Here is a 27,804-nt window from a genome sequence, read left to right as displayed (position 1 = left end):
GGACGCGGTTCCTCTAGCAGAACAAAATAAAGTCTGGACCGATGTTCATATTCAGCTGTTTCTTCTTCATGTGTTCTGAACTGGTACGAACACCACAGAAGAAGAGACAGACAAGTCCGTCATGTTAGATAAAGTTACAGGAAGTCTAGTCTCTAACCAAAACTCTGTCCAATAAACGAGCTGCTTGTGAGTCATGTGACTTTTGTTTACAAGCTTTGATTTGGCTGATACTAAAGATACTAAATATCATCACAACCTCCATATGTGACTCCTAACAAAGTGCTGTCATAAACATATATGTGTGCTGAGTTGAGTTTTGTTAAGTTTAGCTTTTCAAATAATTTAATTTTGTTCCATCCTTTTGTCCTATTTATGTATACACACTACCAGTCCACAGTCTGACCCCTGACTGAATGTTCTGTGTTCTTCATTCTCTTAAATCCATTCTGATCTACAGTCTTCTGCTTAAATGCTTGAAATTAGTTTCTTAGACAAAAATAAATAGTGAAGTTGATCCTCTGTATGAATTTCTTTCCAAAGCCTTTGCCTTTCCATCAAGGCAAAGAATCTAAAATATAAGATAGTTTTGATTTGTTTAACACTTTTTTGGTCGCTGCATAATTCCATTTTTTGTTATTTCATAGCTTTGATGTCTTTACTGTTATTCTAAAATGTGGAAAATAGTAAAAACTAGAAGGGCACTTGGAGAGCGCAGATCTCCGCCTAGGTTCGTGCTGTTATTGCTTGTTCGTGAGTCAGATCTGGATCCGCTCCAAAATTGAACGAGTTCAAACAAACAGACAAACAAACAAACAGACAAACAAACAAACAAACAAACAAACAAACAAACAAACAAACAGCACCAAAAACATAACCTGCTTGGCGGAGCTAATAAAGAAAATGTGTGTGTCCAGACTTTTGACGGGCAGAGTACAGTTTCTGCTCGTAACATGCACTTGTGTGTTCTGTAAGGTGTAAAGCGAAAAGTAAAAAAACATATCTATAAAAAAAAATGAATAGATAATGAATATCTGCAGCTTCAACCCAAAAATATCCGCATCGGACTTCAAAACTCTGTATGGGCTGAACTGCAGCGGGACGGAGGGTTTGAGGTCAAGGCCGGGTTTGTTTTGGGCATCGGGTCGACCCGCAGAGGCTCCTGTTTATTCCTGTGAGCGGGAGGCGGGCGATGGGGCGATGGGGCGAGCGTGAGCGGGACGTGCGGCCGAGCGGAGCGACGTGATTGGCTGCCGGCAGAGCGACATTTAAAACCCTAACCTAAATACCAGCGTGTGTGACTTGAGACCAGGTCAGGAGGTCTGGACGCCCTGTCTTAAAGTGGACCAGGGGTCACTCTGTGTGTGTGTGTGTGTGTGTGTGTGTGTGTGTGTGTGTGTGTGTGGTGGTCCTCCACTGCATCTTGACACACAACCAGGGAGAGTTTGTCCAGTTTGTCCAGGGGGCCAGTTGCATAAAGATAGACCTGGTCTTAGACTTAAATGTGGCCTTAAGTCAAACTTGCTATTGACACTTATATTTACCTGTTCATGCTACTTCTTAACTGTTGTAGATCTCTAATGTGTTGTTTCTCTCTCTAAAGACTCTCTCTCTTCTTCAGGCTCTTTCCAAAAACCAGAGATTTGCCGTCTTTTATTAAACAGCTTCAGTATTTAAACGTCCCACTCTGACAGTTAGGCCGACTTGTTGCCATAACAACAAAGTTCTTAACCCCTTGTTCCCTGACTTTACCCTTAAATTTCCCCTTAAGCAGCTTCAAAGTTAGAAAAAAAACTGTACAGCAACGTCACATCCATATTTACTTTGGGTTTCCTCCTAGCCTTGTCTCCTAGCCTCCTAGCCTCGTCTCCTAGCCTCCTAGCCTCGTCTCCTAGCCTCAATGGCAGTAAGCCTAAAGTTTATTAACCAGAATTAATTCAGGCCCTATTCTGAGAAGTTCTTAAATTGGAATATTCAAGAAATTCATAAGAAATGAGACTGTTACTAAGAAAATATTGAGGAATTGCACTTCCCTTCTTAGGAATCCTTCTTAGGAACCTCGTAAAATTTCTCTTATGTCATTTCTTAAGAACACATCGGTGGATCCGGCCCCGGAGCCTGTTCAACTTGCCTGTCTTGTGCCAGGCCTCCTTCGGTTAGTCTGACTCATTTTCAGTTGATTCGGTTCCATAAAGCAAATTCAACATAGTTCGGGCTGCTGAAGAAAGATTATCCTGACTACTTGAACCTGAAGTCTCGACTTAGTCTGGTTGCGTGAACTTGAATTGACCTTTATGGAACCGCTTTAGCCCCGACTGATCTGTTAGGTTCATTCAAGTCAGGTTTTGGACTTTAATCCCTACTTTTCTTAGAGCGCTTTATGGAACGGGCCCCAGGTCTGTCCCGTTTGGATTCATCAAACCTGTTTTTCAAAATAAAAGACCCGGCCCAGACAGCAGCTTCAGGACTGAGAGCAAATTTGTAGACGAGCAACTTGGAGCAAAATACAATCTGAGGGTCAGATTTGCTGTATAGGTGAGAAAGAGAAAGAAATGCATTCTACTTTTGGGGGGGGGAAGTTAAAAAATCCTTTGTTTATATCAGCAGATCCTCCTGATGCAGGAAGCTACGCCGTATAATAATGTTTTTATTCCTCCACAGCCTGGTTTTCAGGTCGTCCGTCCGTCTCATTCTCGTGAACACGATATCTCAGGAACGCCTTGAGGGAATTTCTTCAAATTTGGCACAAACGTCCACTTGGACTCAAGGATGAACTGATTAGAATTTGGTGGTCAAAGGTCAAAGGTCAAAGGTCACTGTGACCTCACAAAAGACGTTTTTGGCCGTGACGCAAGAATTCATACGCTAATTATGACAAAATTTCACACAAATGTCTAATAGGATCAAATGATGAAGTGATGACATTTTATATCCAAAAGTTCAAAGGTCAACTTCACTGTGACATCATAATGTTTTGCTTACCACTGTAGCTGAGAAAACGATCTTGAGTCATTCTACAAAAACGGTGGAAGTGCTGTCACTTACTTTTGCAGACACCAAAATCCTTTAAGTTGACCTAATAATCACATTAATTTTATATGTTCAATAAATAAAGACTGTCCTTGCAATGATAAAACAAAGTTTATTGGCGGAGGCGGATATTTCTAGTTTCAACTTTTACACACAAAAGAAGAGCACCTTTTAATTAAAACTTTAACTTAAAACACACCACTGCTCCTTCCAACACAGATGATGCAAGTGTGTGTGTGTGTGTGTGTGTGTGTGTGTGTGTGTGTTTTCTCCCTGATGGCTTTTTCCCATCAGGCAGTTGGAGTCCCAGTAAACCCAGAGAAACACACAGCGACTCCGCATCATCAGGTGGAAGGAAGGCCGTGGTTTTTCCCCTTTAAAAAAAAAACAACACAGAAACTGGATCTGTGTTCCCGCGGTAACCGCAGCTTTATCTGTGAAACACTTCTCCAAGGCAAAGTTTAAAAAGTGCTTCGCTATCAAAGACAAACAAAACCGGCTTTCACAAGACCTGACGCACGTTTTCCCCACAGCGAGGAACCTGAAAGATCCTGAAAAAACCACCAGAGATTGACAGAGGCGAGGGAGAAAGATCATTTCCAAATCATAAACGATGTGGAAAACTGTTCACAAGTCACGGGTTGAGTTTAAGGTTTGAGTTTTTGGTATTCCTGAAGAGATTCCTGAAGAAAACCAACAATAGTAATCTTCGAATAGCTTTTAGGAGGGTAAATACACACATTCCAGAGCGTTTGGTGAAAAATTCAACTCGATAAAGAAAGTTGGAAATAAGTTGGGTTGGTTTTTAGAAAAGCTTGGAGAGATTCAACTGTTTCAAACTTCAAAAAACTTCTGGAAGTTGAGGAAAGTAAAAAAAAAAGTTTTTTAACTGGTTATGAAATTATTTTGAGTTGGGCAGCCGGGAATATTTTAATAATACTGAATCCACTGGGAGATAGAAGGGTTAGGGTACTTAATACATTAAGTACCAAGCCACTATAGGAATATTATAGAGATATTATAGGAATATTATAGGGATACTATAGGGATTTATTTCCTTCAGGGTGCACTCTCTTTCAGAAAACAAAGATTTTAACTTTAAAGTTTTATACTGTGTTTTAAAAGTGCTGTGTAGCAACAGATGGTGTGTGTGTGTGTCTGTATCTGTGTGTGTCTGTATCTATGTGTGTCTGTCTGTGTGTGTGTGTGTGTGTGGGTGTGTGGGTGTGTCCCCTCTGCAGCTTCCTCAAACCTTATTCAACACCGTGAGGCAACACACTGAGCAGTGAAATGTTGGACTGATGGAGAGGCTGAGTCACACAGTCAAACGTGCAGAGCAGCACATGCAGCCGGCTTCCTCATGACATCACTGACTCTTCTGCACATGTATCTGTGTGTGTGTGTTATAACACCGTGACAGCACGGGACGTCCCACAAAAGTCTGATTATTAAATGTGAAGTGGACTGAAGCTGCTTTGGAAGGAACATGATGGAAAACATGAAACCACATTAAAATATTCTCATTACTATTCATATAATACAGATTTTATATACTATAGTATTTAGACTGTTAAGAGTCTGTAGTGTTTGATTCGTGTTTCAGGGACTTGGAGGCTGAGAAACAGAAGAAAATAAAAAAGTAAAGTGCAGTTTTCACATTTCAGCTCTGAAGCTTCAGCTGCTGCATGAAAAGCGGGATGCAAATAGATTCAGATGAGATGAACAGGGAGGCACACACACACACACACATACACACACACACACACACACACACATACACACACACACACAGGTACAGAGACACACACAGAGGTACACAGACTGGAGAAACCTTAACAAAAACATAAAAATGACTAGGCTGCTACTACTTCTACTGCCACTACTATTACTACTAAAATAAACTTAATAAACACAATAAAATAATAACTAATAATAATAATATAAAAACTTTGCTAATTTATACAAGAAATCTATAAAATACAAAATCAAAAAACTAATTAAAAAAAAAGACTAATTTGTATAATAAATAAATACTACTACTCCTAGCCTACTTCTACTACTACTACTACTACCAATAATAATAACTTAATGAAAACAATGAAATGACTAATTTGTAATACATAAAAAATACTTGGCTATAACTACTACTTCTTCTACTACTACTACTTCTAAAATTGTAATAATACAGCTGTATTCTGTTTGACCCTGATACCGCAGCCTGCCGCAGGGGGGCGGAGTGTCCCCCGGTATGACGGGGGGGGGGGGGGTGTCGTCAGGTGTCGTCATCACAGTCACGTTGGCTCGCGCTCTACCGGAGTTAAAAGGCGGATGTGGGCCACGGCCCGGCAGAAGATTAGCCCGACTCGGCTCGGCTCAGTGTGTCACACCGGCTCCTGCTCTCTCTCACACACACACACACACACCGGCTCTCCGCCGCAGGTTTCCCCGGGATCTAACGCCTCGGCTCCGGTCTCCGCTGCCGTTTCTGTCCGCCGGGAGGTGAGGAATGCCCCGGGAGCTGACCCAGAACAGAATCCAAAAGATCTGGATGTCCTCCAAGGGTGACCGGCCGGCCGTGCCGCGCAGAGGTACCGCCTATAGTACTCTATAGTACTCTATAATACTCTATAGTATTCTATAGTATTCCTATGATATTAGTAAGGGAAGGTTTGTCTGTGGTACCCATTACGGACCACGTTTCTTTTTCATATCTCCTACTGTATCGGTCTATAATATTCCTATAATAATACTATAGGAATTTATAGTTTGTCTATGTCTATCTCAATAGTGACCACGTTTCTTTTTTATATATATAGCCTATCTCCTGCTGTATCTCTATAGTATTCCTATAATATTCCTATAGTATTCCTATGATAGTAAAGGAAGGTTTGTCTGTGGTACCCATTACTGACCACGTTTCCTTTTCATATCTCCTACTGTATCAGTCTCTAATATTCCTATAATAATACTATAGGAATTGATGGTTCGTCTATGTCTGTGTCTATCTCAATAGTGACCACGTTTCTTTTCTTTTTTTTATATCTCCTGCTGTATCTCTATAGTATTCCTATAATATTCCTATAGTATTCCTATGATATTATTAAAGGGACTTATGGTTGTCTATGGTACCAATTAGTGACCAGGTTTCTTCCCTATTTTCTGCTGTATCGGTCTATAATATTAATACTATAGGAATTTATCTCAATAGTGACCACGTTTCTTTTTTTTATACATATATATATATCTCCTGCTGTATCTCTATAGTATTCCTATAATATTCCTATGATATTATTAAAGGGTTGTCTATGGTACCAATTAGTGACCAGGTTTCTTCCTTATTTTCTGCTGTATCGGTCTATAATATTCCTATAATAATACTATAGGAATTTATGGGTTGGCTATGGTTCTCATTAGTGACCACATTTCTTTTTTTTTATATCTCCTGCTGTATCTCTATAGTATTCTTACAGTATTCTTATGATATTACTCAAGGGACTTTTGGTTTGGTACCCATTAGTGACCACGCTTCTTTTTGTGTGCGTGTGTGTGTGTGTGTGTGTGTGTGTGTGTGTGTGCGTGCTGCTGCTATGTATTCAGACCCTCCTCCACTGTCCACTGACTCAGTGTTTCTGTTTTCATCTCTCGCTGTATCTCTATAATATTCCTACAGGGACTTTTAGTTTTGCTGTGATGTTTGTGTCGCATCCTTCTAAAATGTATTTTAGGATCACAGTAGGCTGGTTAGTTGTTTTTGTCGGAGGTGAATCACCTGCTCCTCATCACACTGTCCGGTCCAGTCGGTCCAGCCGGTTCGCTGTAGTCTCGGTGTCGCTCTCCTTCATCTGATACGACACCTCATATCCAGTTTAAATCCATTCACATCCATTGAAGTGTATTGATTTGTTCATTCAGTTCAGGTATTGATTTTGCCAAACATTCATTCTCCCTGAAAGTGGAAACAGGTCGCTGCTGTCTGACGTCATCGGACTGTAAAGTGTCAAATAGCCTGTATATTTCCACTCAGTAAATTCCTTCTATAGGATTTATGCACTTTGTAAATCCTTACAAATGTATCATTATTATTAGCATTAATATTATTGTTATAACCTGCGGTAAATCTGGCCGGTGCATTGATCTGTCTCCGGTGCTTCATCAGCACGCGCGGCACGACACTGTAGAACTGGAGCGTGACGAAGCTCCGGTCACCATGGTTACCACGGTGCCCTGCCTGGCCCCAAACCTCTGTGTGTGTGTGTGTGTGAGAGAGAGAGAGAGAGAGAGAGAGAGAGAGTGTGAGTGAATGAGAGAGAGTGAGAGAGAGATTCCATGAATGCGCACCGCTCTCTGATTGGTCGCTCCGCGGTGCGTCTGCATGGCGCGAGCCGCCCAGTGGCGGGCCGCCGGTCACCAGTGTTCCCAGTATCCGGATAGGCTGCTGCTGCTTTCTGCAGGCAGGAGGCACGAGGAACTGGGTTTGGTGTCGTTGGAGGTTTTTTTGAGTATTTTTTTACAGCAGTCATTTTACTTTTACTTGAAGTAGTCAGGATATCTGCACAGAGGGTCAATCAATCAATCAATCAATCAATCAGTCAATCAAAATTCCAGCCAATTAACCAATCACAGCATAGTCTTTTGAATCATTACTGTTGGTAAGAAACAGTGGTGGAAAAAGTACAAATACTTCATTAAAAGTATAGAAGTATCAGCAGTAAAATGAACTTGAGTATCAAAGTAAAAGTCGTCATTCTGTCAGAGAGTTAAATTATTGCAGCATGAACCTGTCAGAAGTATTTTAATGTTGTCGGTCTAACTGCTCCATATACTGTTGGGGAGTTTAAACTCTAACAATGCAACATGTTTTATGAGCTTATCGTGTGTTTGATGTAAAACCTTATTCTGCAAAGTAACAAGTAACTCCAGCCGGAAGATAAATGTAGAGGAGGAAAAAGAAGAAGATTTCCCTCTGAGATGTAGAGGAGGGAAAGTAAAAGGAAATGGACTGAGTTACTTTCCAGCTCTGAAACACTACAGGCCTAAAAAAAAAAAAAGTGTGTTTCTGTGGAGAAGAGGAGGAGAGAGAGATGGATGAAGGTCTGGAGGGAGGAAAGTGACTAACGGCTTGATCCGTTTTTCCGTTTGTTGTGGAAACAGGATCAGAGCGAGTGAAGCTCTCAGGAGGGATTTAGGCGATGCGGTTTCACTCGCTGAGCGGGACGTCCCGGAGGGGGAAACGCCCCGTCAGCAGGAGGGAGGAGCGGCCTGTCAGGATCAAAACAAACACACACGTAGAGGCTGAGATGGTGAAAGAAAACAAAGGTGGTTTTTAATTTGAAATGGAAAAGTGGAGGCAAAGGAAAGTTAAAGCAAACGTTTCAGGACATCGGAGCACTTTGGGCTTTAACTTTCCTCCGTCTTCACTCCTCATTTTTCATCTCAGTTTCTTCATGTTTTGTGTTTTCTTTGTTTTGCTTGACAGGTGCTCAGGTGTTTTTAACTTTTTGGAATCAAGCAAAGTATTCACTGCTTCAGTCAACTGAGACGCTTTGATTCACAATTTCCAGAGGTGTGACCGAGTCAACTTTGCTCGAGTCCCAAGTCAGTCTCAGTCTCAGTCTTGAGGCTCAAGTCTCAAGTCAAGTCCCGAGTCTAAATGTAGATTTCCAAGTCAAGTCCAAGTCATTAATGTAAAGTCTCAAGTCTAAATGTAGAACAGCAAGTCAAGTCAGAACAAATCAAGAGTCCAGTATCAATTTAATATCTTAAAGAAAACTAAATATCTAGGACTTTTCAATGCAATATGGTTTTAATAGGATACAAACTTGGTAAGAGCATCATGAGTTTGATTTTTATAATCAGTTTCAACTTCAATAAATTCAATCATTCCATACAAATTCAGAAAACAGAATTTAAATTCAGTCGTCTGCTGGAACAAATCTCATCACTTTCAATCTAAGTCATTTACACAAACACAAGATCTCAAGTCAAGACTTTAGAAACCTTTTCAAGTCATCAGAGTACAAGTCAGAGTCAAGTCCCAAGTCACCAGAACCCAAGTCAAGTCGAGTCTCAAGTCTTCTCTTCATGCATCAAGTCTCAAGCAGTTCAAATCATGACTCGAGTCCAAGTCATGTGACTCGATAGTCATGTGAGTTTTCTTTAAGATATTAAATTGATACTGGATTCTTGATTTGTTCTGACTTGACTTGCTGTTCTACATTTAGACTCGAGACTTGACATTAATGACATGGACTTGACTTGAGACTTGTGCCTCAAGACTTGAGACTTGACTTGGGACTCGAGCAGAGTTGACTTGGTCACACCTCTGGAATATCGTCTTATTCAGAATAAGGCCAGTAGTCAGATTATTTCTGTCCATGTAAACGTCGTCACTGTCTGCAGGAATAGAGGTCAGCGCTCAGCAGTTGGAGGGGGAGGGGGGGGGGGGGGGGTGAACTGGGAGGCAGAACTGGGTCAAACTGCAGGCGGCCATGTGGAATGGACGGCGGCGTCTGACCTCAGCAGACGACACCAGTCTGGGGGGGGGGGGGGGGGGGGGGGGGGGGGGGGGGTTGTTATTATTACATTCAGTCTTACAATCTTATTTTAGCCTGTAGACAAGAGAACAATTCTACCAGCCGGGTCACTTGCTGCCAATGCATCATTTTTGCATCGTTTTGGATGGTATTTACATGGTTTTTGGATGGTTTTTAGATGGTATTTACATGGTTTTTGGATGGTTTTACATGGTTTTTGGATGGTTTTTAGATGGTATTTACATGGTTTTTGGATGGTTTTTGCACTGGGATTTTCTAGGAACAAGTGTCAGTGTGTTGAAATAAGGCAGAAGACTCCAGTCGTATCAATATAATGAAACTTGATTCAAGAAAACTCGCATTGATTTTCAGTGGAAACAAGTGAAACGGAAGAATTTTTTAAAAAAAAAACTATGATTTCAAGACTCAATGGTCTATTAAATGTGTGTACTTTTTTGCACAGTCAGCATCATATTAACCCCCCCCCCCCCCCCTCCTCTTCACACCCCCCCTCCCCCTCCCCAGGCGGCGGCCCCCACCTCGCCAACCCCCCCACCGTCATCGTGATGGTCGGCCTGCCGGCTCGGGGGAAGACCTACATGTCCAAGAAGCTGACGCGCTACCTCAACTGGATCGGCATGCCCACCAAAGGTACACACACACACACACACACACACACACACACACTCACACACACACACACACACACACACACACACACACTCACACACACACACACACACAGTTTGTTCAGTAGCTTCGTTTAGACCGAGACGTTCTGTTCCTCGTTGCTGTTCTGCCATCTCACATTGCTACCTCCAGAACATTGTGTTTACACCTGTTGGTTCTTCCTCTTCCTGTGTGTGTGTGTGTGTGTGTGTGTGTGTGTGTGTGTGTGCACGCGTGTGTGTACGCGTGTGTGTGTGTGCAGTCTTCAATGTGGGGGAGTACCGTAGGGAGGCGGTGAAGAACTACAGCTCCTACGACTTCTTCAAGCCTGATAATGAGAGCGCCGTGAAAATCAGGCAGTAAGTCCACCGCAACACACACACACACACACACACACACACACACACACACACACACACACACACATACACACACACACACACACACACACACACACACATCACTAGTCTTTTTTTTTAAACCGTGAAACAAAAGTCAGGTCTCCGCTGTGTGTCTTCTTCAGGCAGTGTGCCTTAGCGGCCTTGAGGGACGTCAAGTCGTATTTGACGGTCGAGGGAGGCCAAGTCGCGGTGAGTTTCCCATCATGCATCACTCCATCACTCCGCGTAGCGTCCTGCTAGACAAACGCTTTCTGAAGTCGATCGTCTTCTGAAACCTCAATGTGTGTTATCTCTCTCTCTCTCTCTGTCTCTCTTCCTGTCTCTCTCTCTCTGTCTCTCTCTCTCTCTGTCCCTCTCTCTCTCTCTGTCCCTCTCTCTCTCTCTGTCTCCTCTCTCTCTGTCTCTCTCTCTGTCTCTCTCTCTCTCTGTCCCTCTCTCTCTCTCTCTCCCTCTCTCTCTGTCTCTCTCTGTCTCTCTCTGTCTCTCTCTCTCTCTGTCCTCTCTCTCTCTCTCTGTCTCCCTCTCTCTGTGTCTCTCTCTCTGTCTCCCTCTCTCTCTCTGTCCCTCTGTCTCTCTCTCTCTCTCTCTCTCTCTCTCTCTCTCTTTCTCTCTCTCTCTGTCCCTCTCTCTCTCTCTCTCTCTCTCTCTCTCCCTGTCTCTCTCTGTCTCTCTCTCTCTCCCTCTCTCTCTCTCTGTCTCTCTCTCTCTCTCTCTCCCTCTCTCTCTCTCTGTCTCTCTCTCCCTCTCTCTCTCTCTCTCTCTCTCCCTCTCTCTCTCCCTCTCTCTCTCCGCTCAGGTCTTCGATGCCACAAACACGACCAGGGAGAGACGAGAGATGATCCTCCACTTCGGCAGCGAGAACGGCTTCAAGGTGAGCGTTGCTATGGTTACTAGCGGTTTGATGATTTGATGATTTATTGTTTTGTTAGTAGAGGTTGAATATGGTTTGGCTCTTTGTGGGCGGGGCCTTTCTGCAGTGTGTTCTGGGTTAGAGAAACTGACCCCGACTTTCCCTCCTGTGTCCAGATCTTCTTCATCGAGTCGGTGTGCGACGACCCGAGCGTCATCGCCTCCAACATCATGGTGAGTCTGTCCGTTAAGCTTTTTTATTTTTAATATATTTTAGTTTTTTTTCTGGTTCAATATCTTTTTTTTTTTTTTTTTTAAACATCTCTTTATTGAATTTTCAAAAGGTTCTGGTATACTTAATACAAGATCATCATATAATATAAAAAAAAATAGAAAACCGCCCTCCCCTTTCCCAACCCCCTGGTCTCTCCTACTCATCCTCCCAATCCACCCCACCACCCAGTCCTACCCCCAGTCCCATCCCAGTAGGCTATAACTGTCCACTACTGACTAAAAAAATAATAATAACAATGGCAATAATACAGGAAATTACACAAAGATGTATAACTAGAGAATAAAAAAAAAAAAAAAAAAAAGAGGAAGAGAATGGAATCATACATACAGCTACACACAGTGATCCACACGTTCTTGCATTACTACATAAAGAGAGCACTATGAGTCATTCCAATTTGATATCCCAGTAACAGTAGTGAAATAAGATATAAATGGGCTCCACGTTTTGGTTCAATATCTTTATTTAAAGAAAGCACAGACAGTCGCAGCTACAGCAGAAAGTGGATTGGTGTGATTGGTTGGTACGTGTTTTTTCAAATGAAATAAAATAAAAAAACAAACTCATTTTAAAACCAATATTAAACACTGGGTACATGTGACACTAAATGAAAAAACACAAGGCTTCACATACATTTAGAGTGTGTGTGTGTGTGTGTGTGTGTGTGTGTGTGTGTGTGTGTGTGTGTGAGAAAAGATGTAAAACAGCGCTAACGGTTGACGACTTGACGGCATCAGGCGCTCTGTCTGCCTCCTCCTCCTCTTCCTCCCTGCAGGAGGTGAAGGTGTCGTGTCCGGACTACCAGGACTGCAACAAGACCGACGCCATGCTGGACTTCCAGAAGAGGATCGAGTGTTACAAAGCCAGCTATCAGCCTCTGGACCCGGACCAGTACGACAGGTGAGTCCTCACACACACACACACACACACACAGACACACACACACACACACACACACACACTTTTAAAAGATTAAAACTTGGGTTTAGATTTCATACCAAATATTCATCCTCCTCTTCTGTATCAGTATTACTTTTCTCAGCACAGGAGATAAACTTTTTTGTGTGTTTTAGATATTTTTTATCATTTCATTTTTTTTTTGTCTCTCCAGACAAGAAAGAAGAAACAAAAAAAATCTAAATACACATATACATACAAAAGAACACAAACCAAGTAACACTAAAGGCACAAAAATGAGAAATGCTTCAAATAAATATAATATGTAATAATAATAAATAAAACAAAATGAATATATATATATATGTATATCTAAAAAAAATACTGGTTTTCCCCTCTGTGAAACTCCCAAGTGTCTCCTGTCCCAAACGATTCACTTTTATAATTCACACATGATTTGCACATTGATTTTTTCCCCCATATTACAACTTTGTTTTTAATTACAGGAGATAAACTTCACCACTTGTACAGTTTCCGCTCTTTAGCTTTGTAGGACAGTCTGGAAATGAGCTCATCAGCTCAATTCCCAAAACGTAAAGTCCTCCCCCATCCCGTCCCTCTCTGTCCGCAGGGATCTGTCCTTCATCAAGGTGATAGACGTGGGCCGCCGCTTCCTCGCCAACCGGATCCAGGACCACATCCAGAGCAAGATCGTCTACTACCTGATGAACATCCACGTCCAGCCGAGGGCCATCTACCTGTGCCGGCACGGGGAGAGCACCGACAACCTGCAGGGCCGGCTGGGCGGGGACGCCGGGCTGTCGCCACGCGGCAAGAAGGTACGAAACACGGGACGGGGACAGGGACGGGGCGGGACGGGACGGGACGGGACGGGACGGGACGGGACGGGACGGGATGGGACGGGAATTTTTTGTTGAAACTCTGTGTTGCTGCTATTCTTGGCTAGGGGCCGGATTCACCAATGTGTTCTTAAGATAGATCTTAAGAAATGACATAAGAGGAAATTTTAGGAAGTTCTTAAGAAGGCTCTTAAGTGCAATTCCTCAATATTTTCTTAGAAACAGTCTCATTTCTCGAATTTCTTTAATTTTCCTACTTAAGAACTTCTCAAAATAGGGCCTAAATTAATTCTGGTTAATAAACTTTAGGCTTACTGCCATTGAGGCTAGGAGACAAGGCTAGGAGGCTAGGAGACAAGGCTAGGAGGCTAGGAGACAAGGCTAGGAGGCAACCCAAAGTGCTTCCATCTACAAAACAATTGGGGAAAAACCTATTTAGAGCAACTAGAGCAAAGATTTAAACATTGGTTGCTGTTAACTGTAAAATTTGCAGCTTATTTCCAACAGACATGAGACAGAGGCCTACCTGGCCCTACACCAAATAAAGCTTTACAATAAATGTTCATCTTAATGTTAGGTGTAGGGGAACCTATGAAGACTTTGAACTATAACCTACTTGTCTAAAATGTGTTTAAATATATGATATTAGAGGCTTACCTTTTCACTGTAGGAGTTTTAAGACAGGTGAAGGGCCGTCTTAAAGTTAAGAAAAAAATCAAGAACAAATTTGAGAACTTTAATTTCAAGAATACCATTTACACCACACCGTTTTTTCTTAGGAAGAAACATAAGAAGAAAGTTAAGAAAATATATAAGAATTGTTTTTGAGAATAGCATTTTTTCCTATTTTTTTTCTTAAGACTAAAGTTAAGAAAGAAATGGCAAGATTTTTTTTCTTAAGAGGGTTTTGTGAATCCGCCCCCCAGGTCTCCCTTGTAAAAGAGATCCTTGATCTCAATGGGACAAACCTGGTTAAGTAAAAGCTAAATAAAAACTACAAACAAAATGGCGGTGCTGAGCCTGTCTCCCTGCCTGCTGCAGTTCGCGGCGGCCCTGGCTCGCTTCGTGGAGGAGCAGCAGCTGAAGGACCTGAAGGTCTGGACCAGCCAGCTGTGCCGCAGCATCCAGACCGCCGAGGACCTGGGCGTCCCGTACGAGCAGTGGAAGGCCCTCAACGAGATCGACGCCGTGAGTCTCACACACACACACACACACACACACACACACACACACACACACTCCGGACCACAGCTCACCTGGGTGTCACTAACATAAAAATGCGGTGTGTTTGTTCCAGGGAGTGTGTGAGGAGATGACGTACGACGAGGTGAAGGAGAAATTCCCGGAGGAGTTCGATCTGAGAGACCAGGACAAATACTACTACCGCTACCCCGCCGGAGAGGTACACACACACACACACACACACACACACACACACACACACACACCGTCTGACACTGGAATATCAGCAATACCGGAGCATTTCATTTAATCTAGAATGTCCGCTGTAGTAAGTTTTGGTCCTTTTTAACCTGATTAAAAAGGCTAATTTATTATTTTTAAGTGATATTTTATTATTAGAATTATATACTGCCATTTGTTTGATTTGGGGAAGGGTTATGTGTTAAATGTATAAAATCGATAAATAAATGTTTAAAAAAAAAAAAAAAAGAATGTCCGCTGTAATTAAAAATAGGCAAATGATGCAGCATCTAGCAAACTAATCCTCAAAATTATCATTTCATCCCTAATCGTGCCGCCCTGAATCACAGGCTTTTGATATTCAAGGTACATTGATGTCATTTATTCAAAAGAATGGGGTCGCACTTGACAGCTGAGATATTTTAAAAAAAGATTTAATCTAATTAACGGGGCCGGCATGTTTCCGCCCTCCGGCCTCCGTCGGTCTCTGTGGACAAAAGCCTCGGTTCTGTCTCAAAGCTAATCCGTCTCCGCCTGGTGCTCCTGTGTCTCGGACCTGACAGATAAACAGCTAAACAAACAAGTAAACAAAAACAGTAAACCCGCCCCTCTGTCCCCTCTGCAGTCGTACCAGGACCTGGTGCAGCGGGTGGAGCCGGTCATCATGGAGCTGGAGAGGCAGGAGAACGTCCTGGTCGTCTGCCACCAGGCCGTCATGCGCTGCCTGCTGGCCTACTTCCTGGATAAGAGCGCAGGTGGGTACTACAACTCCCAGAAGCCCCTCTGGCCTGCTCAGCCGCAGCCGCCGTTCTCATGCTGCTTCCTGCCTGAAACCTGAAACTTCCTACCTAAACACTACTTTGGGATTTGTCCGATTTTCTGATGTCACCAATGAGGAAATACATGAAATCAAGTGTATGGAGAGTATGTTGGGAACGAAAAATTCATTTTAAATAAAATTAGCAAAATTAGTAGTTTTCATCACAAGTCTTGTTGGGAACGCAGCTCTTAAAATGCCGTGGCCATGGTTTGTGGTTTGTAGATGATGTTGCAGTGTTTGTTTTGAGTTAAAGGGAAACTATATGTCTGACATCTGCTGCTTCAAAAAGCATGATATTACAATTGCAATCTGCTATTGGCTGATCTTGGTTGCTATTGGCTTTGGAGTTTTAATTAAATAATCATTTCTCAGAGGCAGGTTGAGTTAAACCTCAGTTAGCTAACTGGCACACTTGGATGGCAAAGAAGAAACTCTGGTCAAAATATAAATACAAAATATAAATGGCAATGACTTTTTTTCATTAATTCATGACCATAGCATTTATGATCTTGTTAAGTTAGTGGGCTAGCTAACTAGCTTACCTAGATAGCTATAGGCTAGTATGGCTAGTTTGAACTTGGAAGGTCAGCTAGCTAACTAGCTAACCTAGATAACTTAGTGTGAGTACATTGTGTTTTTTCAGCTGGTAGCAGTAGAGTGCCAGGCTTCATAATATTAGTAATAATACGCCAATCTGCTGTAAATTACCAGTTTCTGCCTAAAATCAGTATAGGGCTGGACGCTAATTCAATATTATCTTTTATCGTCTTTCAGTGGGATTATATTGTGATGATTTGGTGATTTTGGGATATCGAGACGCACAATTCTGCTGTCTGAACTGATGAGAACAAGCTCATTTCATTTAGAAACTCAGACAAAATGTAGGAAGTATGTAGTAGGAATATGAAAATTTCAGTTTAGTTTGACATCACACCAAACATTACCATTCAGTTCAATATGATGAACATTAATTTGATTATTTAACGTGATTTCGCTTATGTGAGCCATATCGTCATATATATCGATATCGGAAAAAAACCCCTTATGATTATCGTGATATTGATTTAAACCATATCGCCCAGCTCTAGCTCAGTACCGTCTGACCTTTGACCTGTGTGTTCCAGATGAGATGCCGTACCTGAAGTGTCCCCTGCACACGGTGCTGAAGCTCACCCCGGTGGCCTACGGCTGCAAAGTGGAGTCCATCTCTCTGAATGTGGAGGCGGTGAACACCCACAGAGACCGACCTGAGGTAAGACCTGATCCGTCTGCTCCGCCCTGCAGGACCTGGAGTCACGTCACATCTGGTGTAATTCTCATAGATCAGTGATTCTCAACCTTTTTCATATCAAGCACCCTAATTTAGTCCACATTAGAGCCACATTATGACCCCCATTTGATGATATTTTGTCTCTCGGACCCAAATCTGAGAATATTTTTTATTGTCAGATATGATTTTGTCCAGAACTCCATGACTGTCTTTATTGTAGGTAGAGAGATAACAGAGAAACCATGATCAGAACAGTCATTCTTCTACATTCTCTAATTGTGTTAACTTCTTATAAATTAAATAGTGCTGAAGTTTAACGATTCATAATTTTTCTGGGGACCCCCTGGAACCCCCTCGAGGACAATGTAAAGGCTATTCCGTTTCAAAACTATAGCCACTGCCCCAGCAATAGAGAGAGTTGTTTTAACGCACCTTTGTCGTAGATCCAGGCACCATACGGATGTTCATTGTTGTGAAAATAATAAATATAAAAAATAATAAACTCAAATATCCTACCAAAACGTTGTAGGCCAGCCCAATAAACAGCACAATAAAGTATGTTCAAATGTGTGTGTTTTTGAAAGAGAGAAAATAGATGATAGATAGTACATAAGATGATACTATATTCTTAAATGATGAGATGGTTAAAAAACTCAACTAAAGCTAGGACTCCATTGTTCCTCAAACTTTTTCCCACTTCCCTTTGTTAACTTGCACCACACCCTGATCACTATGGGTGTGGTCAAGTTGCCGATCAGTGTCTGCTAACTGTTACCTCACTGCGTGATTTCTGACCCCACGTCTAGTTTGTTGACAGACTGTGATGTTTCTCTCTGCCCCCCCCCCCCCCACCCCCACCAGGAGGTGAAGAAGTGTCCCGGGACGCTGCTCAGGAGGAACAGTGTGACTCCTCTCACCAGCCCCGAGTCCAACATCAAGAAGCCTCGCATCGACGACCTGGACGCCGCCTCCATCCAGGAGCTGCCCGCCTCCGGCCTCTGTAGCCCCGCCCACCTCGCCCTGGCCGGACAGGTGCGCTTCTCTCTCTCTCTCACACACACACACACACACACACACACACACACACACAGGTTCCATTTCCAAACACTTTATGATCAGAATTACTAGGGTTCGACCAGTTATCTGTTTGTAAGGAGCCAATATTTTGTTCTGATAATCTTGCAGTTTGACCATTTTCACGCCAAAAACTTGCAAATATTCAGTGTTTCCCCCACAGAGTTTTCTTCTCATCAGGGTCTAAAAGCTTCTGAAACAGCATTCAGACCATCATGGGACACTAAAACTCTCCACTGATGAAATAATTTTAGTGTCAGCAGCTCTTTAATGCAGGGAGACCCGCCTGTTGAATGCGTAGAGAAACTCTGTCACACATTGCTCCCTTTAAATGAAGCAAAAACAAAAACCAAATACCAAAAACATGATCAAATTAAAATATACAAGGCTGTTTTTATGTAGCTGTGATCAGGGAGGAACCTCCATCATTACACATCGATATCCCATATTTAACAAAATATCAGCAAACCGATGAGTTGGTCCAACCCTAATAATCAACCTGATGTTTGTCATTCACTTCACATCTAAGAGAAAGCCTAGCCAGTCTCCCCAGTATGTTTCAGTATTGACTCATTCTGTAAGATGAGACGTCACATTTTTCTCTGAACTAACAGCTCTCCACTTCCTTCCTCTTTCCTGTCTGACACACTCTGCACAGGCCACATGTGTGTTCACTCACTTCTCAGCAATCACCTTTTTTTTTTAAATTTCCTTTCTTTCTTTCCTTCTGCCTCCTTCTCCTGCTCCTCCTCCTCCTCCTCCTCCTCCTCCTCCTCTCCATCCTACAGCACTGGCTCGGCAACGTTTGCCTGTAAGTACTCGCTCTCTACAGTGTCTGTGCTTGTCTCTCCCTCCCCTCTCTCTCTCTCTCTCTCCTGTTGCCGTATCTTCAGTTACATCATGTTCGGTGTTGACATCGGTTTGTTCCCCATGATACTTCTTGAGAAAAAAGAAACTAGTCTGTTGATTTCTACACTCTTAAATCACACTTTTATAATGTAACTTCTGTTTTTTAAAAAGTACAAGATAAATAAACTTTATTATTACTTGTAAATCTAATCATGTAGAGAGATAACGATGCACATTCTGCACACCTTAAATTCAGAAATTGTCATATTTGTGTTCATGTTTTTTTATAAATATGTCGGTAACACTTTACAATAAGGGTCACTAAGTTAAGGGTTAGTTAATGCTTAATAAACTTTAGCTAACCCTTAATTAACAGTTAAATAATGTGTAATTAACTAATGGTGTTCATGTTAACTAACGTATTAATTTACACATTATTTAATATTTTATAAAGATGACTATTAAATAATGTATAAATTAATACCTTAGTTAACATGAACACCATTAGTAAATGATTACCAGACACATTAGTTAACTGTTAATTAAGGGTTAGTTAATGCTTTAACTAACCCTTAATTAACAGTTAACTTAGTGACCCTTATTGTAAAGTGTTACCAATATGTCCTATTGCTTGTAATTATTAGTCACATTTCTGCTTTATACCTTCTATTTGCTCTATTCTTGTTTATATCCCACATCAACACAAGTATGTAACATTTTAAGCACGACATGTTTTAGTAATACATTTTGTGTCGAGGATATGCTTCATAACAAGTGTACTGGCCCAAACTTGACCCCGGGAAAACCACACATTGTTTACAACAGTAGAGTGAATTCACACAGTCCCACCCATGAGAAAGAAAAAAAAAAAAGAAAGAAACGCTTTCATGTTTATTTTGGGGGGAACTCACATGTCTGTCAGCGTCACTTCCCCAGTTTACATTCCTGTCGTTCCTCTGCTCGTCACCGAGCTGTTGGCCTCCATGCTGACTCATGCTGACCGTCCTGTTCTGTCTCTGTCTCTGTTCTGCTCTCCTGTGCTGCTGCTTACAGACGAACCGTCCTCCACTATCTGAAAGTGGTTTCACTCTTAGTGTTTCAAAGGTAAACACACTGTAGAGGCTTTGCAGATGCTTCGTAAATCTCCTAGCAAACACAAACAAAGTGTAAATCTGTAGCAAGCAGCTAGAAGCAGAGAGCTAGTTGATGCAGCTTGTTGTGGTGTGGCTGTAGATCAGTGGTGGAAGAAGTACTGAGATCTCTTCAGTAAAAGTAGCAATACAACAATGTAAAGATACTCCATTAAAGTAAAAGTCCTGCATTCAAATCTTACTTAAGTAAAAGTACAATAAGTATTGGCAGCATAATGTACTTAGAGTATCAAAGTAAACATACTCATTATGCAAACTGTCCCCATTTAGAGAGTTATATTTTTCATAAATTATTGGAATATTAATACTGATTTATTGACATACATGTACATGTAAGCAGCATTTTAAAGTTGTCAACGTGAAGCTAATCTTAACAATAGCTATACTTTTGGGTAGTCTAATCCAGCGGTTCCCAAACTTTTTAGGCGACGCACCCCCTTCTACATCCCGACCTTAAAAAAAAAAAACGCAACATATCCTATTTATAGCCGCATTAAAGGCATCAAATTTAATCATGCACAAATAATCAGAACACACGGAACAAAATGTTCAAGAGATCGCAACAATGTGCTCTCACATTCAAATGAAACTGAAACTGCAACAAAGTTTCAATAAATTGCAACAAAGTTACACACAAGCGTCACTTTTAAAGAGCGAAGAGGACGAGGACACACACAGGCTCAGAGGCAGAGAGGCCCATCATGAGAGAAGATGGGGAAAAATGGACTTGTGGCGTGAGAGCGTGTGATAAATGTCAATTGCGTGAGTCTCTCGGTCAGTGGGTGAGAGTTGGCAGCCCTGTGAACTCACTTGACATTATTATGTATGAAACTGCCAATCAGATTTATTTACTTATTAATCGAAGGTGCCGGAACGCCGTTCCGGATCGTTCCGGCCCACGTTAACCCCTGCAGTTAACCATACATAACATAGCGGTTACGGAAATTAGAACACCAGTAATTTGAATCAAATTGCAGTAAAGTTACGCACGATCCACCAAGTAAAGAACAAAGAGAATGACACATGCATAGGCTCAGAAACAGATAACATGGACAAAAAGAGGATCCCACAAAGAAAATCCCACTTGAAAAAATTACAGTGTAATGGTGTAATTATTACACCATTATACCACCAGTACATTTTCCCTCTCGCGCCCCCTAGAGGCAGCTCGAGCCCCCCAAGGGGTGCGCGCACCACACTTTGGGAATCCCTGGTCTAATCTATAACAATGCTATTTTGTAGTTACTTTATAAAGATGATCAAATGTTTTAAATATAAAATATTGACCTGAAAAGTAACTAGTAACTATAGCTGTGAAATAAATGTAATGGAGTAAAAAGTACAATATTTCCCTCTAAAAAGTAGTGGCGTATAAGTACAAAGTAGCATAAAATGGAAATACTCAAGTAAAGTACAAGTACCTCAAAATTGTACTTAATTACAGTACTTGAGTAAATGTACTTAGTTACTTTCCACCACTGCTGTAGATCCATTCAGTAACGTTCTCAGTAAAAGTGAATAGTGTGATAAGGTGGATTTGTTTCCAAATGTAGTTTACTGTGACACAGTAAACTGTCTTGTCTTTAGCCCTAGTCTCTACTCCAAAACATGAAGAGTTGTAGCTTGAGAAGAGTCAGCTCAGTTAACCTGAACAAACTGTTAGCTAGCTAACTAGCCAGCAAACACACTGATGTTAATGTGAACACGCTAACGCTAGCCGCTACTAGCTACGTTAGCTAGTGTGCTAATCAGATGTGTTAACAACAAGACAGTGATGGTTAGCTGACCAGATGCTATGGTTAGCTAGCTAACAAGCTGACATTATCTAAACACTAAATCAATCAGATGGATCAGTGATGAAATGATCAGTTCAGTCAGAAACAGACAGAAATTAACCGTCTGTTCAGTTCTGTTGAGACAGAAACACAGTCAGCTGTTCACAGAGCTGAGGACCTCCAAGATGGCCGCCGTAGAAAACAGAGCGTTCTTCATCTGGTAGTGTAGTGGTGTGGATGAACCTTGGCTGGGCTGAATGTGTTGAGAGGCTTTAATTGTCTGCAGCAGTGTGTGTGTGTGTGTGTGTGTGTGTGTGTCTGCAGGTCCTGTCAGCTCCATTCATGTTCCCAGGAGGATTAACTGGGTCCAGGCACACAACCCGCTCACACACTCATGAACTCAGTGGCAGTTTTCACACCCGCTAAATATACCGGCTTAATATCCTGCCTCAAGACAGATGATGTAACTTGTGGTTTAGGGATTACACGACATGATGCAGGGTTTCTTCAGGCCAGGAACATTTACACAAGGACATTGTTGTTAATATCATATGATGTGCATTTCATTTTAATAAGTGAAGCTTGTAGTAATGTGGAAAACGTCCCATTTCTTGACCTTGTCGGCGTGTTTTTTTTTCCTGCCTCTGCAGAACCTGAGGAGAAGCTCGGCCGGTCGCCACGACGTCCTGCAGCCCTGCCAATGAGATCGCACCGATCCGTCACCTGACATCACAGACCAGGAAGTGGATCGCCTACAAAGACAAAAGTGAAATTGAAGACTTCGCTTCCAAAAAAAAAACACACGACATCTCGATCTCTAAAATGTAGAGGATCGTGTCTTGTTTTGTCATTTTGTCATCCGAGGACTGAAGTTACCTACTGTCCTTTAAAACGGACTGTAATTGTTTAAATTCTGTGCTGTCAATCATGTTATGAGATGTTTTTTTGTTTTTTTGGGAAGAAAACTCTCCAGTTCTCTTCTCTCTTCCCCGTCGTCCTCGGACATTTCTCGCTCCCTGAGACCGACGAATCTCTAGCTGCGTTTTTCTGACTTACAAGGGAAACTTGTAACGTGATGTAATTCAATCAGACTGGAAAAAAAAAAAAAAAAGTGGGAGGGGGGGGATTTAAATCTGCAGTCATTCCTGTTGCACGGGACGCCGCTTTCTTCTTCTTCTTCTTCTTCTTCTGGTTTCGTTGTTCGAAAAAAAAAAAGCAGGAAGATCTCGGTTGCGTCCCGTTCCCCCCGGCGACCATGCGCTCATGGTTGCTCTATTAATTTAAAAAAAAAAAAAAAAAAAAAGAAAGAAAGATGATTTAGTTTACAATGTAAACTCTTAGGCATTTCTTTGGAAGCTCTGACTCCAGGCATTTTTCCAATAATTTGTAACATTTTTTTCTAAAAACACGCAACGAAATGATTATTTTGCACAGCGAGGATGAGGAGATCTTAACTTTTTCTTTTTGTCGTTTTTTTTTTTTTGAGTAACTGTGACTGTCACTCCATCCAGAGTAACGGAGGGGGGGGGATTTTTTTTTTTTTTTTTTTTTTTTGCCTTTAGTGCCTATAGCGCTTGTCCTGCAAGCCCAGCGTTTTCTTCACTCGATCACAAAATCATTTGAATATTTCACTTTTCTCCGTTTTAAATATCTGTTTTTTCATTGTGTTTAGTTTCGAGGCTATACGTGCATTTGAGCTAATACCAAGTTCACTCCGCTGACGGAAAAGTTTATTTTCTTTGACTTATTTTTATTGTCCGCTACGCACAAGTGTCAGCATCTATATTTTTGTTATAACAACGCGTGCTGTTAATAATATCCTCTGTAAATGTTAGTGTACATATGAAGGGAGGCGGGCGGGATGCTGGGATACCAACAGTAACTCTCTTTGGAGTCTTTTACTGAACATTTGTGTGTTTTGAGACAAATGATTCGTGGGAAGCATCGTCTGTTAAAAAAAAAAAAAAAAAAAAAACACAAAAAAGGAGAAACTGCTCACTGATCTCTGAACGGCTGTAACACTTTTGTTAATCCGTTTGCTTCTGATACTTGAATTTTGTTTTTTGTAAGAACTGTTTTATGATATTATTTATTTTTATGTAGATTTGGATGACAGCTTGGAGCAAGCACTATGCATGATCTGAGAGAGGAGGACAATATATTATACTGTATATTGTATTTTGCATTTGCTGGCCCAATAAATCTACTTTGGGAAAACTATGAGTGTTGCTGCTGTGTGTCCTGCTGTTTCCACTCGAGTCACATGACTTGGACTCGAGTCTCATAGCTTGAGACTTGACTTGATGCATGAAGAGAAGACTTGAGACTCGACTTGACTTGGGTTCTGGTGACTTGGGACTCGACTCTGACTTGTACTCTGATGACTTGAAAAGGTTTCTAAAGTCTTGACTTGAGATCTTGTGTTTGTGTAAATGACTTAGATTGAAAGTGATGAGATTTGTTCCAGCAGACGACTGAATTTAAATTCTGTTTTCTGAATTTGTATGGAATGATTGAATTTATTGAAGTTGAAACTGATTCTAGAAATCAAACTCATGATGCTCTTACCGAGTTTTTATCCTATTAAAACCATATTGCATTGAAAAGTCCTAGATATTTAGTTTTCTTTAAGATATTAAATTGATACTGGACTCTTGATTTGTTCTGACTTGACTTGCTGTTCTACATTTAGACTTGAGACTTGACATTTATGGACTTGAGTTGATAATCTACATGTAGACTTGGAACTTGACTTGAGACTGGAGCCTCAAGACTTGAGACTGACTTGGGACTCACGCCTCTGGACAGAATCCAACATGATATCCTGGTTCCATGCTGTGACTCCATGTAAAGAGCTTCTCTACAGAGTAGACAGAGCGCTCCGACACGCTCACTCACTCTTTCATATGATCCATGAGTCACACTGTAACTCACATGCTGCTTATCGGGCCGATCGTGACCAGAGCTGGAAAGCAACTCAGTCCATTTCCTGAAGTACAGTACAGATCTGAGGTTCTGACACTCTACCTGTGAGACTTTCTACTTTTCCTCCTCTACATCTCAGAGGGAAATCTTCTTCTTTTTCCTCCACTGCATTTATCTGCCGGCTGGAGTTACTAGTTACTTTGCAGAATAAGGTTTTACACACAAAACACACGATAAGCTCATAAAACATGTTGCATTGTTAGAGTTTAAACTCCAGAACAGTATATGGAGCAGTTAGACCGGCAACATTAAAATACTTCTGACAGGTTCATGCTTCAATAATTTAACTCTCTGACAGAATGGCGACTTTTACTTTGATACTCAAGTTCATTTTACTGCTAATACTTCTATACATTTACTGAAGTAAACTTTTTAATGCAGAACTCTCATATTTTCCCATTGCTACTTTTACTTAAGTAAAGGATTTAAGGACTTTTGGTAACACTTTATAATAACCATCGTTAATAAATGGTAAATTGATAGTTAATTAAACTTTAGTTAATAGTTATTTTATTTTTTTTGTGTAATATAAAATCATTTGTTTATAAATTATATATTGTATCATAGCTTTTTACCCTTTTTACCGTCTCTTATCAGCTATGATACAATATATAATTTATAAACAAATGATTTTACAAACTAATGATAAAATAACATAAATTATAGCATTACTAATAATTAGTAAACATTATTAATGATCATTTCATTGTTTGTTAACAGTAAAATAACTATTAACTAAAGTTTAATTAACTATCAATTTACCATTTATTAATGATGGTTATTATAAAGTGTTACCAATATAATTTATTAGTTGATTTATAATTTGTATTAATAATCTAAATCTGCAAAGTAACTAGTAACTAAAGCTATCAAATAAATGTAGTGGAGTAAAAAGTACAATATTTCCCTCTGAAATGTAGTGGAGTGGAAGTATAAAGTAGCAGAAAATGGAAATACTCAAGTAAAGTACAAGTACCTCTAAATTGTACTTAAGTACAGTACTTGAGTAAATGCACTTAGTTACATTACACCACTGGCGATGACTGAGCACTGAACGGGTTTGGAACAAAGTTGCTGTTCCGGATTGAAGAGGATTCTGCGGTGGTTGCTTGGTCCAGTGCGCGAATTTCGGCAGTGATAGCAGTGAGAGTTGCACATTGTGTCGCAGGACATACACCGGAGATCGAAGTCATCAAAACTATTTACAAGGAGAGAGATTCCCCTGCCATTCACACAACATTCTCCCAGCAACTCATCCCACCTCATCTTGTCGTGAGTCATCTCAACGTATTTTATTCATTATTCTATACCAGAGAGGTGGAGGTGTGTTTAAGTTTTATCATTTATTGAACTGGACATTGGAAAATTGACTGATACATGATCACAGTTAAAAGTGAAATTTCTTCTATTGTGTCAGTTATTGTTTTCGTTTATTCAAAGAGTGTGAACATGGACTTCTTTGAAATTCAGAGATCTGATGGTCTTATTACTGAACACTTTGTAAAGTGGGAAAAGTATTTAAATTGAAATATTGAAGACTTAATGTGAAGTTGGAATATTTTGTTTTGACATTAAGCTTTAAGAGTGTTCATTGATTTCACTGCAAAGAGTAGTTTATTGTAAAGATAGGAAATACTTAAAGCTAGAACATTTTGAAATTCAAAAAGACTATTTTTTAAAAACACAACAGTATTTTTACTTAACTTATATTTTTACATGTTTAGAACTGATTGTTTTGCTCTCAACTCATAATTATTTTGTTCATCATGGTTTTGGTTCTTGATTTTAACTTACAATGACTACTTTTTGGTTACAGTAATTTTTGTTTCATTTACAACTTTTTCTTTTTCAACTCAAACATATTGGCCCTGATTTGAACCCATAAAATTCGTCCTCCTGCGTTCTTTGTCCGAGCCGTGTTCAGCACAGAGGAGATATCAATGACATTTCCTGCTGCATTTAAAGGGAAGGCTGTCACCATATATGGTCAATTGGGGGCGTATATTTATGTTAATGAGTGGCTGTGCACGAGCATGATGATGGTTTAGAAAGTGTGGTATTTATCAAGGCAGGATACTTACAGGTGTGCGTACGCACGTTTGATAAATACCGATTTTTTTGTACTTATGCACATTCAAAATTTTATTTACGCAATGTTGATAAATGAGGGCCCTGCTCTATGCAGACGACCTGGTTCTGCTGTCTCCTACTGAACAGGGCTTACAGCAGACCCTGGACCTGCTACAGCAGTACTGCCAGACAGACATGAAAAAGACCAAAATTATGATTTTTCAAAAAAGACCCAGATCTCAGGGAAAAAAAATATACATTTACGTTAGGAGGAAGGAGGAAGCCACATTGAACATTCCCAGAACTATAATTATTTAGATTTAAAAATCAGCAACACAGGAAATTTTAACATCGTAGTGAACGAACTTAGAAAAAAAGCACACAGCACACATTCTATGCCATAAAACGACACCATTTTTGTAGACATTCCAATTAGAATCTGGCGGAAAATATTTCAATCAGTAATTGAACCAATTGCCCTTTATGGCAGTGAAGCGTGGGGTCCAATCACAAATCAAGAATTTAACAACTGGGACAAACATCCAATTGAGACCCTGCATGCAGAATTCTGTAAAAACCTCCTACAGCTTGGTTAGTGGGGCCGCTGTTGTCGCGATTTTGTGGATTTTACTCGTTTTTACGTGACTTCTAAGTCTATTTCTAACCTGCTGTTAGTTTCTTTTAAGTGTAAGTTTTTAAGCACTACAATTACCTTAACGGTCGGAGCGACTGATAGACTTCTTTTAACTGGACAAACCTGCCACGGCCGCCTACAAGGACGCTACCCCCTGATTCAACTATCACTTAACTTGCCGGATTCTCTTTCATCTCAGCGGGCCCAGTTTTGGGGCCCGTACCGG

At 40.9% G+C, this 27,804-nt stretch overlaps 1 protein-coding gene across 2 annotated transcripts; it reads left to right on the top strand.

The window, feature by feature from the left end:
- The first annotated feature begins 5,390 nt into the window (after nucleotides 1–5,390).
- Nucleotides 5,391–24,109, top strand: pfkfb3 (6-phosphofructo-2-kinase/fructose-2,6-biphosphatase 3). 2 transcript variants are annotated; one of them, XM_071517462.1, is made up of 15 exons: nucleotides 5,391–5,627; nucleotides 10,086–10,211; nucleotides 10,492–10,588; nucleotides 10,753–10,819; nucleotides 11,427–11,501; nucleotides 11,657–11,713; nucleotides 12,547–12,671; nucleotides 13,300–13,507; nucleotides 14,570–14,716; nucleotides 14,826–14,930; nucleotides 15,576–15,705; nucleotides 16,895–17,022; nucleotides 17,902–18,072; nucleotides 18,903–18,925; nucleotides 20,017–20,071. In XM_071517462.1, exons 1-15 carry the CDS (start codon nucleotides 5,534–5,536, stop codon nucleotides 20,069–20,071), a joined length of 1,608 nt encoding a protein of 535 aa, XP_071373563.1. In that variant the 5' UTR covers nucleotides 5,391–5,533. The 2 variants fall into 2 exon arrangements, with proteins under 2 accessions (XP_071373563.1, XP_071373552.1); XM_071517451.1 differs by lacking the exons at nucleotides 18,903–18,925; nucleotides 20,017–20,071 and adding an exon at nucleotides 22,540–24,109 and having other exon boundaries at nucleotides 5,391–5,615.
- The last annotated feature ends 3,695 nt before the right edge of the window (nucleotides 24,110–27,804 follow it).

The sequence above is a fragment of the Centroberyx affinis genome, unplaced genomic scaffold, assembly GCF_046629955.1.
Source record: "Centroberyx affinis isolate AG114_WGS23_722 - 3 ecotype Tasmania unplaced genomic scaffold, CSIRO-AGI_Caff_v1 ptg000046l_1, whole genome shotgun sequence".
Lineage (NCBI taxonomy): Eukaryota > Metazoa > Chordata > Actinopteri > Beryciformes > Berycidae > Centroberyx > Centroberyx affinis.
This window is presented reverse-complemented; position numbering and strand designations above follow the sequence as displayed.